Here is a 15,631-nt window from a genome sequence, read left to right on the forward strand (position 1 = left end):
TCTCCTTGACGACTTCGTTTTCTCCGTTATCTGCATCGTGTTCCATTAAATCTTCATCTCCTGGGTGTCTAGGTACGAGGGGAGGATCTTGGTGGTGCTCATCAACCAAATCTTCTTCCAGAAGGATGTTGTTCTCCCATAACTCCCGGCTTGGTCTGTTATGAATTACCTCCCGAGTTATATGAGTGCCCCCCTGTGATCCTCGAATGAGTTCGATTTTTATTTCAACTTACCAAACCCGTAAAAAAATTCTATGGAAAAAGCAGTTTTTGTAGTATTTTGATTCGGTTATTGTTTTTAATTCAATTAATTTTGGCAGTTTTGGAGCCCAAATCATATCCCAATGGAACAATTATTTATCAAAATTTGATTTCAAATCTCTCGATCCAATCCAATTACACTCTTATTTGTATACAGTGAAATAAGCAATCTATACAAATTGAGGTCTAGTGATAATTTGCTGCCTATAGACTTCAACAAGTGCAAAAAATTCTACGTCAAATTTATGTTTGAAAAATGAATATCACAATCTATTTAAACAGTATCCAAGATTTTTTTCACTCAGCAATCTAAAAATTCTACGTCAAATTTATGTTTGAAAAATGAATATCACGCATCTTACTTACCTTCGAATTACTAGAAGTCGATTTCGACATCATATTAGATATCTGGCTCAGCGATCCGACTGAAAAATGGATATATTGAACAAACACAACTTTAACTTCAAATTTCATATTTGATCGTTCTTTACCAGTAATCTTTGCAGGAACATTCACCCATAGAAAAAAGGTGAAAACCAGAGGCATCTCTTACATGTATCTCCCTTCTGGTGACAACTGAAACATACTTGAAGAAAGTATGGCAGTCTCCACAGAGATTAATGTTCTTCACGACTCGAACAGGTTCCCTGGTCCTGAGAGCCAAAATCCCGTAAACAACAGCTAGTTTTGCACTGTGGTATAACAAAAAATTCATCTTTTGATGCTCCTCTACTTCATGAAGAACAAAGCTCGTATCAGGTATATAACCGGCTTTCAAACATTCCGAGTACAATATTTCGAGCCCACTGTAAATGTCTTTCGACTGAGAATGAGATCTGTCCCTCGAGAAGAACGAGTGGATCTTGTTCTGATGTATCATCCAGCTTCGGCCAGGGAATTTTCGAAATCCTCGATTTCTCATCTCCTCCCTAACAAATTCAGCACACTGCCATCTCCCTGAAGCGGAGTAAAGATTTGATTTTAGTATATAAGTTGAGGGGTCTTGGGGCTCTATGTCGAGTATTTTCTTGGCAGCTCGTTTCCCGATTGAGGTGTTTGCGTGCATTCTACAGCTATCGAGCAATGCTCGCCAAACAGAAGCCTTAGGCTCGAACGGCATGTTATTGATTATTTCCTCTGCTTCTTTAAGAAGACCCCAGTAACCTAAAACACTTATCAAACAAGCGTAATGGTCTGAATCAGGTTCGACGTGATAAGTGGATTTCATAGACAGGAAAATATCGTGGCAACTCTCAACCAAATTTGAATTGGTGTGTCGATAAGCTGAAATAATTAAACTAAACGTGATGGTGTCTGGTGATATTCTGGATTCCTTCATCTTCTCCCACACAATCAAGGCTTTTTCTCCCTGCCGATTAAGGATATGACAAGACAGCAAACTGTTCCATGAAACTATGTCATGCTCAGACATACCGTAGAAGACATCGGTGGCTAGTTCCATACAACCACATTTAGAGTACATGCTAATTAAGGCGTTCCCCACACCTATATCAATCAAGAAACCATATTCTATAGCCTTACAATGAAATTGTTTGCCGAGTTTCAGAAACGCCAACTCTCCACATATGCCAAGAATTGAAGCTAAGGCAACTTCATCCAAAATGCCATGTCCTTCATTATGCCACAGGCAGATCAAAGAAATTGCTTTATCTGGCTCCGCGTTTCGAGAATATGCACATATCATTGATGTCAGCATAAATGAACAGTTATGATCCTGCATAAACTGGTGGAATATCTTTTCAGCATCAGCCATTCTACCACACCTAGTGCACATATCGAGTAATGCTGTTTCAATACAGTGATTTGACCCGAAACCAAATTTTAGAACAAAGCCGTGAATCTGTTCACTGGTTCTCGTATCCATCATCAACCCACAGGCATTTAAAATGCTCGTCAAGGTAAAGTCATTGAGTTCCAAGCCCTCCTTCGCCATTCTACAGAACAACGCTAAAGCCTTGAAACCCATGCCGTTTTTACATAATCCTGCTAAAAGGGAACTGTAGGAAACACAATTTTTTTCTGGCATCCCAAGGAAAACCTCCACGGCTGATTCAACAAGCCCAAATCCCATATAAGCATTAACCATTTCAGTGTAAGTGAAAACATCTTTCACCTGCATTCTCTCAAACAAAGTCTTCACATCTTTCGCACATCCACAGTTGGAATAAAACTCAATAAGTGCATTATTAACACTCAAATTGGTTTCATACCCAATCTTATATGCGGATGCATGAATTTCTCTGCCTTCCCTAATCGCAAAACATCTAGCACTAGCGATCAACAGACTAGAAAAAGTAATATAATCACCTTTGCATCCACTAAGTCTCAACATATTACGAAACAATTCAAATGCTTTATCGTACAAGCCTTCCTTAACCAAACAAGAAATGGCAGTATTCCAAGAAGCGATGTCCTTATGAATCATTTCATCAAACAATTTGATCATAAATTCTAAACAACCACATTTACCATACAGCGCCAATAGTGAATTCGCTACGTAATTGGAATCTATGTAACCCAATTTAATCAAAAAGGAGTGAACTTGGGAACCGAACTCTAAATCCAATAAACGCACACAAGCAGTCAGCAATGAAACAAAGGTGTATTCATTAGGTTCAATACCTTTGCTTCTCATCTCAAAGAAGAGCCCCACAGCTTCATACTCACGTCTACACCTTGCCAACCCTGAAATCATAGCAGTGTAGGACACAATGTCTGGGCTTGAAAGAGAATTTAAAACTTTTTGGGCATAATCTACATGACCCAATTCGAGATAAGATGTAATGAGAGGATTAAACATGCGGGTGTTCTCTTCAATCTTGAGGATTGAAGCGTGGACCGCTTTACTGAGCTGAACATCAGAGTACCGGACTGATAATCGAAGAAAATGTGAACAGTCGTATTCCGAGAGCGGTTGAGGGATTTCACGAGGATATTGGATAAATATAGGCTCAGATGATGGTTTCTTGGAGACTGAAGGTGAAGGGTCCGAGAGGAACCCGGATTTACCATAGGCGAGGGAAAGAGGGGCTTTTGAGTGTGAGAGGAAACAAATAACTTGCCAATTCGGAGGATAAGTCAAGTGCCTACACGGACGGTTGTGAGAGGAGAGAGAGGCGGCGGCGGGATGACTGCGGTGCTGGATAAGGGCTGCCATGAAAGAGTGGCGCCAGGCCACTCCTATTACAGCTCTTGTGGGAGAACGGTTTATATAAGGATTCTTTGTAATTGAATCAAAGCTATGTTCGAAAATTGACCCATTTTTGGAAGAGCACATTGCACGTTATTTGTTCAGTGTTATTTTTTATAATTGATTTATGCATAAGAGCTAATCTTGTCAATCCTTCTACCCCTATTTTATTTTTTGGACAAATCTATGATTTTGAGTTTAATTTTGCGTGGAGGGTTTGCTGATTGCTAAGGATATTCCAGGAAATTATGTTATTTAAATTGATATTCCTGATTTAAGTGCCTCAACTGCATGTCTAGAAATATATCCAAGTTCATTAATCCTTTGCCATTGACTTGAATATTCAGATAACTTCCCGGGATTATATTTGATCTGGACTTTGGTATTTTTAGGACATTGAGATAGAAAAATGCTCTCTTATAGTCATGTGAACAAGAGTAATATTTCTATGAAGTTTTGATATGTCACATGTACCCTTCGATATTTTAATGTAGAGCTGCGAGCTTTGATGTTGGTATGTGATGGACCATATTCGGGATAAACTTTGTGGCTTGGTTATCACATCGACTGCAAGCTAGATCCCTATCAAAACGTAATGGCCATACAGATAATGAACCATATTCAGGATAAACTTTATCACATCGAGTTCACTTCCCGGAGTCTTGATTGTAAGCTAGATCCCTATCAAAACGCAATGGCTGTGCTCTGTATAGTTTTACAGAATGTTGCCTTGTCAAAAGCTGATAAAGACCTTGCTTCTTCTCATCAATGAGTTAAATTTCGGCACGTTGACAACGCTGATACCTGTTTCCCCTCGTTAAAATAATCTGTTTTGTTTGCTGTGGCTTTTTGCTGTCCAAACTTAAGGTTTAATATCTATCTAGTAATCCTTTCGGCTACATGTGAAATTTTGATTCTTTTGCCAAGTTGAAAATTGACCATAAATGCTGGTAATGATCCTCTTTGCCATTCAGCAGATCAGAAACTGAGATTATCATTGTCTTCGAGCGAGGAGTACTGTGGCATGCGATGGAAGAAGGTTAATTTGAGAACTTGCCTGGTAAAGGAAAGCCCTTGGACCTGACCAGTAATCCTCATGTGGATCCTGCTGAAGACACCTTGTACAGGAAACTCAGCAAAAATGGATGTGCACCAGAATGGGTTGAACTTAACAAAGATATAAGAAGTAAAATTTCCGAGTGGCGATTGGCCCTCTAGAAATCTTGGATGTTTAAAATAGGTGATACAAATTCACAAAAAAATAATATTTTTAACTTTTTCTTAGGAATTTAAGTCTCATCAATAATAGTGCCACTGTGGACGAATTTTTTTAATGGAAATCAAATATGAAGACCTTAAATTTATCTTCTTTTTCTTTCTTTTTTTTTGTTATTTGATCATAGTTATCAGGGTCACATTGCTTATGTTTACTTTGAAATAGTGTTATTTTGGAATTAATTTAATTAATCCAGTATAAATTATTAACCAAAAATCGAGTATTAATTATTTATTTGAATCAATTTTTACAATATTGAATTTTATATTACAAAAATCTCTAAAGTTAATATATTGAAAAATTTTATGATTTGAAATTAGTCACCAATTTTTTTTTAAAAAAAAAAATTGAATGGAGTATTTGGTTTTCAAAAATTAAGTGTAGAGGGACTGTTATAGTATACTTTAATTTCTCTTCAATCCTTCGAATGATCGATTTTGCAAAAAGTTAGCTTGTCTATCCAATATTTTATGATCCATTTTTCCAAATTTTAGAGTATCTACGATCTTATTTAAAATTAGTTTAATTAAGGCTCAGTATAATAGTATAAATGACCGCAAATTTATACTGCCATGAAACGAAAAATTTATCCAACATATTTGTGGTAAATAAATTTCGTTCCAGTACTTTTGTACGATTCTATGTATGTATTTCTCACCATAAATCTAAACTTAGTAATTAGAAAGCATTAACATCCACACGTAAATCAAATCTTAGGTAACCATTAATTGTTTTCTGCAGACTCCAGCTATATATAAGCCCATGGTTTAAGGTGAAGAATTGAATCATTCAGAAGAATCGAATTGTTAGATGTATATATGGTTTATAGGGGAAAAAGTTTTATAAAAATTTATATTTAAAAACTAAAAAAAATTCAATTTCTTTGTAAGCCAAATATCATGGCAGGAACCCTTTTTTTGTCATCATCTTTCTTGATTCTTCTGTTTGTGCTACCTAATGCACAGGTTTCGGCCAACAGAAACAAACCCATCGAGGACCGGAAGCAGCGGTTCAGGCCCAGGCCATGGAAAGAAGCCCATGCAACCTTCTACGGCGGAGCCGATGGATCTGGAACAATGGGTTTGCTAAGACCTCATCTCTCTTTTGATATTTTACGCCATATATATTACAAGTTACAACCATTAACCATATGCATGGGATGTCTAATGTCTGTCTCCCAGATATATAGTCTAATATATATGCATACAAAACTATATATATATATATTCCATTGCATCATTTGCATGCATGATCCGTAGACTTTTTCTGATAATTAGTTGATATTCTCGTGTGCATAAATTTTCTTCTCCAACACCGATTTGTGCATTGCTTTTCGTTTGAAAATATATAAAACCGATCATGTTTTTTGATAGAGATATAATATCCACAAGCTCAGAATTTATATTTGATTTTTAAAAGGAAAAAAAAAACAGAGTATATCATAAATATATATTATGCATCGATGCAGGAGGAGCTTGTGGATATGAAGACCTGTACAAAGATGGGTATGGCCTACAGACGGCAGCATTAAGCACGGTTTTGTTCAACGATGGAGAAGCCTGTGGAGCCTGTTACGAGATCAAATGCCGCAACGAGAGCAAATGGTGCAAGCCGGGGCAGCCATCCCTCTTCGTCACCGCCACCAATTTCTGTCCCCCAAACCCCAGCCAGCCCAACGACGACGGGGGTTGGTGCAACGTGCCTCGCGAGCATTTCGATCTGTCTCAGCCTGCATTTCTTCAGATTGCTCAGTACGAGGCAGGCATTGTTCCAGTGCAATATCGCAGGTATGGCTAGAGTTCGTGAAAGCATGCAAGTTTAAATAAATTACGTTATGCGATAATAAATTGCAAAAGTAATTAAGATGTTCGATATTTTGTCATCCAAACATCTTGCTTGAATCACGGACCAAATTAGCTTGTCGATCACGTCGACAATAATTACCACCACCAGAAGATTAAGTATCTTAACATTTGAAGTATGGAATAGCCATTGATGATCTCTAAAAATCCCCGAAGACAATTGAACGTCTGCTTTTTTGAAGACTTTTATTATCTATAAGTAAAAGGTGGTCATATCTAATTTTGAGTGCAATCGCAGGGTTCCATGCAAGAAACGAGGAGGCGTTCGGTTCACACTAACAGGGAATCCAGACTTCTACTTGGTCAAGGTCTTAAACGTTGGAGGAGCCGGAGATGTAACGAATGTGGAGATGAGAGGCGATGGTAGCCAGAGCTGGACTACTTTGAAACGCAATTGGGGTCAGAAATGGGAGAGTAATGCAAAGCTCGTCGGCCAACGCTTGAGTTTCCGGATCACCACCAGCGATGGAAGAACACTGATTTCACGAAACATCACCCCAAAATATTGGCAGTTTGGTCAAACTTTTGAAGGCAAGAATTTCAGGTGAATCCTCCATTGTATTGTGTGCGTGATTGTATAAGCTTATACAAGATATTTGGAACATTATCTCTATTTTGCTCACCTGTTTTCCTATTTTAAATAAAACTACATATTGTGCGTTACACATTTGCGATCAAAACACAACCTTACACGTAAAGCCACCACCGAAACACAGCTCTTTGACAGAGATTTGATATTTACCTTGTCCGCCAATCTACATCACGATGTAAAACTATCGGTAATCTTGATCGAAGTCGAAAGCTCAACAAATAAATCCCGTTGTTTGTATGCGAACCGGAATGGGAAATATGCTGCAACGGGAGTAAAGATCAAATTCTAAGAACTGTATCTTCATGACCAAACATGATCATTGTCCATCTTTTTCTTCTTCTTTTTCCTCCTTTCTTCCTTTGTTTGTGTCCTCGATTCAGCACGTTTCAAATACTGAGAGCGTATCTCTAATAACTTGGTTTTTGCATCTCGAAAGGGTGCATCTGACTTTGTGGCCATCATATGCTGAGAAAAATTGAAGCGTGTCAAAGTTGCAGCAGAAGAACGAAATTAATAAATTTTGAGTGCCAGAATTAACTTGCCTTGAGATGTTCCATTGCTGCTAAATTGACGCCTAAGGTATCTTTGCATTCCTATCACAAATAAACATAAAAAATATCAGCAGAAAAATAAGCTCTTACTTTGTATTCAACTGCTAAAGCACTGCGAGGAATAAAATTATTAAATTTCACCAGAATCTATCCAAATAAGAAAAGTGTGTATAAACTAAACGGCAAGTCCCCATCCTATGGACTTTTCTTTACATTTTGAATGCTAAAAGGGTCTCAAACCAATGAAAAAGGCGGGGAATTGAAAAAATGGATACATTTACATATGCTGGAATCACTACAAAGTTGAACTCTAGGCTAAGGAACCGGCCAAAATATTCTTGGGAGATACAAGTAGCCGTCAGAATTTCAAAGAACAATGAGAACAAAGATTATTACCATAGGTACAGATTGAACATAATATATTCAGTGGCCTCATCCTCTATTATTCGTATGACTAGAGTGGGCGAGCAATTCAGGTATTTGCACTACTTACTACTAGCATACACAGCATGCAAAATAAAATATAGGAATTGAGTAACTGCCATTGCGCAAGCAACAATAAGTATATAATTCCACATCACTTCAAAAATCACCTTGATCCTTGAATGCAAGATGCCTTTCAGAATGGATAATATAGGTCTGGCAGACACAGTAGCCACTAGCTGATTATGATGGATCTGCAATATCATTGTAGCAACTCGACAGACAAGCTCAACCTGCAAAGATAGCAAAACTAAATGTTTCCGACAATGAATCTGGTTGTTGATATCAGAAGAGCAGCCTGTAGCTTGACCATTCTAATATGACCAACAGCTGTTACAGTATTTCTCAAGAAACTTTTGCGGACTATACCAGAACCAAACAACAATTACATGAGTGAACATAACTCTCACCGTTACCAACAACCAAAACGAGAACATTAAAGCTAAAGCTGTGACCTAGTCAACAAGTTAATTCCATCAGCTATTCTAAAAGTTTATCATAAGAAAATAGATATCAATTCATCAAAGAACAAAAAAATATGCTTATACAAAACTATTTTTAAGGACAAAATGGCAATTCTAAATTTCAACTTGATTATTGCTTTCAGTAGTTGACTGGTGCTTCCAATATTTTAAAATGCTATATAACCTTATGTGAAGGACATTGTCCGGAGAAGGTAGGATCATGTGAAATGAGAAAACTGAACAAAAGACTGAGAGCTACTAAAAACACAGAACGAGAAGAAAAGATTTAGGATACCGAGGGAAGTTTATGTATGGAAACAAAATAGATCGATCCATCAAAGCGAAGGTAGTCACTGGTTGTAGTTCATCAATCGAGGGCAGCTGGAGATATTATGAGATATATAAAGCAGAAAATAAGTAAAGGACAAGATTAGAAACTAGAACTCTCGACAGATGTACAATTTAATAGAAACCATAATACTTATTTTCTGATATCAACAATAATTAAAGAATCTAAGAATGGCAGAGCCTGCAAGAATTCTCAAGATCATAGAAGCACTAACCTTATCAGGAGTATTGACCCAATCTTCCAAATAAGACAAAATCCTCAAAGAATCTAAGAATGGCAGAGCCTGCAAGAACACCAAATTCTAAATAAATCAAACTTCTTTCTCTGAATGTAGAATGCAGGGGATCTGACTTACAACTGAAAGACGTAAGTCATGCATCAGTATTTTAGCATCATCAGGTGTTCTTAATTGTACTTCATTAAGATGACATTTACTATATATCTTATAGTCCTTTTCATGAAACAGATATTTAACACGCGGAGTTTCCAAGAAAGTGGAAAATTGGGAATTTAACAGCCCGATACCCTAGGTTTCACATAAAGAAGCAGCCCCCCATACTTACCAGCAATGCCTGCTCTAAATCATTGGTGCGAACGCCAGAAACTGCACGCAAAACATATTCTGATGGAGAAAGACCAAGCATAAGAATGTTTGGCCTGAAATCAGAATGTTTCCCATGAGATTTTTCAACCTGAAAACAAAAAAAAAAGTGGTCAATGAGAATCACAGATATAACCATCATTAGATAATTTCAGGTAGGTTGCCCTCATGCCCAAAGGGTAATTATCATGAAACAGCTAGAAAAAGCATGTGATTTTTCTATGCTTATTGCCCACCAACCATAATTTTAAATATCTAATACTGGAGAAAATGTGACAGCAGCACCTCATAATCAGACATTCGTTTAAGTTCTTCCTCTGCTGTGTCTAGCGCTTCCAGCATAGAGTCAACTGCTGTCACAGTTTCTCCGGTTCTCTTCCCTGCTAATGCCACAGCTCCCTCATCTGGAGGGTCCTCATTTGGTGCATAGCTCTTCTCTCTCTCAGATTCAAGCATCTCTTCAAACCTCTTTTCCTTCTCTTCCTGCAAAAGCACCATATATTTATCACCTTTCAGGGGCCAAACACCCAAATAGTAATTTATGTTACAATCAATTGAAGTAAAGAGGGTTTGTATTCGAGAAAGTAAGTCAATTGCATAAACCAACAACTGAAACTTTTGTAGAACAGGATAGGGTGAGAACCATACTTCAATAAAGAAAGGTTCTTCTGTACGATCCCAACGTCGGATAGATCTATCATGAGATCCTGTTACAAGAAAATCTCCACGATTGCTGATGGCAAGACACCAGATTGCAGAATGATGACCTTCAAGAGTTAAAAGCAATTCTAACTTGTCTGCATCCCAATATTTCACCAGGCTGTCTTTCCCCACACTGAACACATAATGGGTGTTTCTGACAAACTTAACCGCCATTACACTGCAATAAAAGCAGTAAGTCAACAGATGTAACGAAGTATAGCATAGTAATTTGTGAAGTCTGTTCATGGAAGACAGTAAAAGATGAATCTGAAAGGATTTAATACTCATATTTCTTCTAGAAAGTACTGACATACCTATCCTCATGGGCGTAAGTAGAACTACGTATGTTACCAAAATCAAGTCCCCAAACCTTCAAATCTTTGTTTGAAGAGCCAGTAACGATCAAATCACCATCAGAAGATATGTCCATACATAGCACAAGACTATTGTGCCCATAGAGGGGGAGAAATAACTTGAGTGAATCCATGAAGAAAACCTGAATTATTTATGGCAGCATGCGACAGTTATTAAAAAAATTGAATCAAATCCCAAAAGGCCTAGCAAAACAACTGTTTGACAGAAAAGAACGCATTCTATTCCTTAGATGCAAAAAACAAGAATGGGAAAGAATAAAGCATGTCAGTAAGTAACACTAAGATGCACCATCCCTTCATACACACTGGCAAACCAATCCATTTAAAACTACAATTTCTAAATTGGATTAACAACAGTAGATGCAATAATTGGTTAAGGCCCAAATGTCAAAAAATTAATCAGCAAATCTCAGCTTAGAAACTCGACAAGGGTCATGCATTTTCACCAAGGGTACAAAATTGTTGAGTGGAAGCTTGATAAAGAGCTTATACATCAATTTAAATCAAAATACCTCAGCACACACCAGACTAAGTTTTACTCAGAAACACCAAATTTTAACTCTGACTTCACCATTATGATTCAAACCTACGTGTCAAAAGCTCTAAATATGCACCATTACACTTTAGTCTTGAAATTCAATTTCTCTCATTAAAAACGGTGCCAAGTTAAAGCAAAGTTTGAACCCTTCTTAGAGCATGGAAGTAGAAACTAAGCGAACAAATAAAAATCACAAAATAATGCTTAGCATGGTTATGGTTCTATTTGACTCCAGTCCATACAGTTATATAACCTGACGGATTCATATCCACTACCGATCAATTCAACTTACATGTTGAAATGTACATTTTGGCAGCATTTAGATTATGCATGAGAAATCCAAATTATTAATTATTATCAACCTGCCATACAAGCAAAGAGTGGGTCTTCCATGATTCGAAGAATACTTCAGTGACGTTTCTTATATAAAATCGAGGAAATGTATCATTACATGTCAATGCAGGGAACTCATAGTGAACAAATTTTGCAAATATAAAGAAATCATTCCACCTTCACTTTGAAATTCAACAGGGACACGGCGATATGTTTACCCTCCGGGCTAACAGCAATAACCACAACATCATCCCCCATATTCAGATTCCTCACTGGAGACACAGCCAATTGTTTTGAATCCTGCAAGCAGGGTTATATCAATCAGTATTTGCAAATAATAAAAATAGAATACTGATAATTCAAGAAAACATGCAGACAAACAGAATACAAGGAATAAAACATACTTGGCCAGGATTCGTCGTAGTCTGATACTCCCAAAACTTGACATCATGGTCTGCACTACCTGTCACAAAACCATCTGCAGTTGCAACAATAGAATTAACCGGACCACCATGAGCCTCAACTACTTCCAGACAAGCACCACTCCGAACATCAATGATCTCTAGCATCCCACTTTTTGTACCAATAATCGCATATTTATTACCAGGCACAAATAGACCACATATTCCATATCCTGAATCAATAGTTCGAAGGCAAGATCCTGTACTCGGATTCCAAAATTTAATAGCACTATGACTTGTCGACATCAATAGAGTATTATCTGAACTAAGTGTGACGCTTCTCACATCAGATCGATGTCCTTGGAGCTCAATGACGCTTGTTTTAGTAGTTTCCATGCTGTCAATTGAGTAAATTTCCAGTAAATTATTGTTCAAAGATAATGCTATTGTAACCAGAGAACTTTTTGAAGTAACAGGACAGAAAGACATGGAGCTTATTTTTTTCCTAGCTCGTACAGTCTGGAAAAGCTTAAACACATCAGGAGCTGTGACAAGGATCTCACTAGCTTCTTCAACTACAGAATTACCATTTTCGGCTAGCTCGGATTTTAATTCAGAAGATTTTCTCTCCTTTCTATTTATTCTTCTCTTTGCTTTTCGTCTGGACTCTGAATCACCCAACACACGAAACAGCTCCACCATCGTCCCAGAAACCTGACAAGCCAGCATGTTTCCAAACTTATTGAACCGAACTGTAGCCACTCTATCCTTGTTTTGACGCAGTACTTCACCAAAAGGCTTCAAAACTTCCCATTTGTTCGAAACAAAATTTTTAGCATTATCCACTCCAAATTCGGTATTATCTGGTCGAAACTTTTTTTCATCCAAATCTCGTTTTACACTAAAAAACCGGAGCTCCGGGTCCCCCGACCCAGAAACTAGGTAACTTTCAGTGGGGTCAACATCGATGGACCAAATTTCACTATGATGACCACTAACAATCTGCATACAATGATGTGTTTCAAGATCCCAAACCCTCAAGAATTTGTCCTTTGAAGAACTGACCAGTTTTTTACCAGCATCAAGGAAAACAAGGTCAGTAACCTACATTATTCGAGTAACATGCAACATTTATAACGTGTCCTCAAATTGAAGGTAAAATAATACAAGAAAAAATATGAGCCAGTTAACATGAAAAGAACCTAAAAAACCTGGTCACGGTGCCCACAAAGGCGAAAGAGCCCTGCCTCCCCAACCACATCCCATAAAATAATATCATTGTCTTTGCTTCCAGAAGCAAGCAAAGATCCAATCCTGTTGTAGCGAAGGACTGTCACGGCCTTTTTATGTCCATTCAAAGTGGTTTCACATGTTTCTTTCTCGCTGTCCCACATTCTTATACTGCCATCAGCGTAGCCACTTGCTATCTGCATAAAACGCAAATGCAATTTAATCTAACTCAATAGTGATAAAAAAAAATTGAATCTTTTTAGCTACAGTTTTTGGTTAAACATACTTATCCACAGGTAGCGTTTGCAGCAAAAATAACAATAATCAGACAGTATACAAAAAACACACACTCCAATTCTAATTGTTTCGGATGACATTCCGAATTGCATCACATTCTAAACAAAACGATGAAGAAAGTGTATGATTACTAGAGAAGGAGACGAAGAAGCGGCGATGGAGGTGACGGCTAGGGAGCGGCCACGGGTGGAGGAGGAAGGAGTGGGAGCCAGGAACTTCGTGCAAATTCCTTGGCGCACATTCCACACGCCTAGTTTCTCGAGGGCACCCACCACGAGGTGCTTGCCGGAGGCGTCGTACGTTATATTGCAGTCCACCGAGACTATAACACCGAAAGACGCCGCGGCCTCGTACCTTAGGTACGATTTCACCATTTTCGTCGCTCTTCCGCTTGTGGCGAAGGGTCTCTACAAGCGGTGGCGATCGAGAATTATAGAAGCTGAAAGTTGAGGTTTAGGGTTTAAAGGTTATATTTTTTTAATCAACGGAAAGGGGCCCATGTGCACCAATTTTAAGTTAAATTTTAACGAATTATTTTAATAATACAAATCTAAAAGTACATTGACAATGAAGACGATCTCATTAATCTTTATTTGTGAAATTATCGATATTCACAATAAAAATTAATATTTTTAACATAAAAAGTAATATTTTTTCATGGATGACACAAATAAGAGATCTGTCTCAGAAAATACGACCCGTAAAACCGTCTCACACAAATTTTGTCTTGACCAATGAATGAATGTCAATGATTTTGATTAATATTTAATATATTTTTTTAGTGAAAATTGAAAATTTATATCATCCCATGAATTATTGATAAAATTACTCGATTCAATTTATCATGTCCGTTTTTCTTTTTGAAACTTTTTTATCCATCATCGTTCTTCCAGGAGGTTATATTTAGATTTGAACGAATTTGAGATCGATTTCACGTCTCAAATCCATTGTGTCAATTTGGTTCAAAATTATAATGAATTATTGGAAACTATATATTTGTGATGTTCAAGTATATTTTTTAGCTTAGATTTCAAATACATTATCCAACTTAGCCATTCGAAATCCATACATTCAAATCCCTTTTGCAAATTCAAATCTTTTAATTCAAACAACAACTAAAAGAATTGGCATGTTCTGCCAGCGGAGATAATACGCCCCAAAATCTAAAGCCCAAAATAAACCCAACAACATTCAATCTTCTTCATAGGAAATTTGTTTCCCTCACATTCTCAAAGTCCACGTTCGTTGTCTGAAATCTGAATTTGAGGGCTGGTCTTCATTTTCTTTTTCACCTCTACCAAATATAAGAATGTTTGGGCCATGATGAGTCCACGTTCATTGTCTGAAGTTGGTCCCAAAAAAATTACATATTAATTAACTGTCCACTTGGATTAACAACTTATGATGTATTTTGATAGAATAAAAAGTATATATTAAAAAGTGTAAATGAAATCAAGTATCATTTTTTTAGGAAAACTGCAGTTTGGGTCATATATATTTGTTTTTTTTCGTCATATGTGATTTCTAATTCCAGTCTTAGTGTGTATTTTTTAATGATATTGTATACAACAATGGTATGTCGGAGACATGTAGCACATTACTTCAGTGTCACACCGTAAAAATTATTAAATTTGCAAAAATAAATATCATAACATACCAAGATTGAAATTTGACAACAGAGAGAACCAGATTCTCGTAAAAACTAATATTGTAGTTTTTTCCCATTTTTTAAATTCTAAAGAACGAGCACTTACAGTTGATGGAACAGTTGTGGCTATGTTGGTTGAAATTAATCAAATATGCGCCACATCCCCCGGATGGGAGGATAACCATGAAATATTTTGTGCGGCAATCATGCAAGAGTGTGACAACATTAATATACGATGTAACTGAAATTCATGCGCAAACAGCAAGAAGCATGTGCACCTCTCCATCAATTATTACCAAAACTTTGATACTAAATGTATGCGTGACATTGTAGAAGCCATAAAACATGGAATGTATTTTTTGTCTAACTGAATTTTTATATTATGTGACACGGTCTCACGAATCTTTATCTATAAAACATGTCAATCATACTCATATTTATAATAATAAGTAATATTTT

General features: G+C 37.0%; 3 protein-coding genes across 4 annotated transcripts; 1 reads left to right on the forward strand and 2 right to left on the reverse strand.

Moving 5' to 3' along the window:
• Positions 1-662: 662 nt before the first annotated feature.
• On the reverse strand, positions 663-3,514 carry LOC140832425 (pentatricopeptide repeat-containing protein At5g03800-like). Its single transcript, XM_073196445.1, has one exon. The coding sequence runs from the start codon at positions 3,436-3,438 to the stop codon at positions 748-750; it is 2,691 nt and encodes an 896-aa protein (XP_073052546.1). The 5' UTR covers positions 3,439-3,514; the 3' UTR covers positions 663-747.
• Positions 3,515-5,535: 2,021 nt separating this feature from the next.
• Positions 5,536-7,272, forward strand: LOC140832427 (expansin-A4-like). The gene is made up of 3 exons (XM_073196448.1): positions 5,536-5,827; positions 6,216-6,534; positions 6,848-7,272. The coding sequence occupies exons 1-3, from the start codon at positions 5,647-5,649 to the stop codon at positions 7,155-7,157; spliced, it is 810 nt and encodes a 269-aa protein (XP_073052549.1). The 5' UTR covers positions 5,536-5,646; the 3' UTR covers positions 7,158-7,272.
• Positions 6,841-13,974, reverse strand: LOC140832426 (uncharacterized). Of its 2 annotated transcripts, XM_073196446.1 has the most exons (12): positions 13,656-13,974; positions 13,209-13,424; positions 12,001-13,101; positions 11,774-11,896; positions 10,666-10,847; positions 10,298-10,529; positions 9,935-10,132; positions 9,612-9,740; positions 9,263-9,331; positions 8,346-8,468; positions 7,744-7,794; positions 6,841-7,666 (listed from the first exon to the last, which is right to left on the reverse strand). In XM_073196446.1, exons 1-12 carry the CDS (start codon positions 13,896-13,898, stop codon positions 7,502-7,504), a joined length of 2,832 nt encoding a protein of 943 aa, XP_073052547.1. In that variant the 5' UTR covers positions 13,899-13,974; the 3' UTR covers positions 6,841-7,501. The 2 variants fall into 2 exon arrangements, with proteins under 2 accessions (XP_073052547.1, XP_073052548.1); XM_073196447.1 differs by lacking the exon at positions 13,656-13,974 and having other exon boundaries at positions 13,200-13,417.
• Positions 13,975-15,631: the final 1,657 nt, after the last annotated feature.

Source organism: Primulina eburnea, chromosome 5 (genome assembly GCF_022965805.1).
Source record: "Primulina eburnea isolate SZY01 chromosome 5, ASM2296580v1, whole genome shotgun sequence".
NCBI lineage: Eukaryota > Viridiplantae > Streptophyta > Magnoliopsida > Lamiales > Gesneriaceae > Primulina > Primulina eburnea.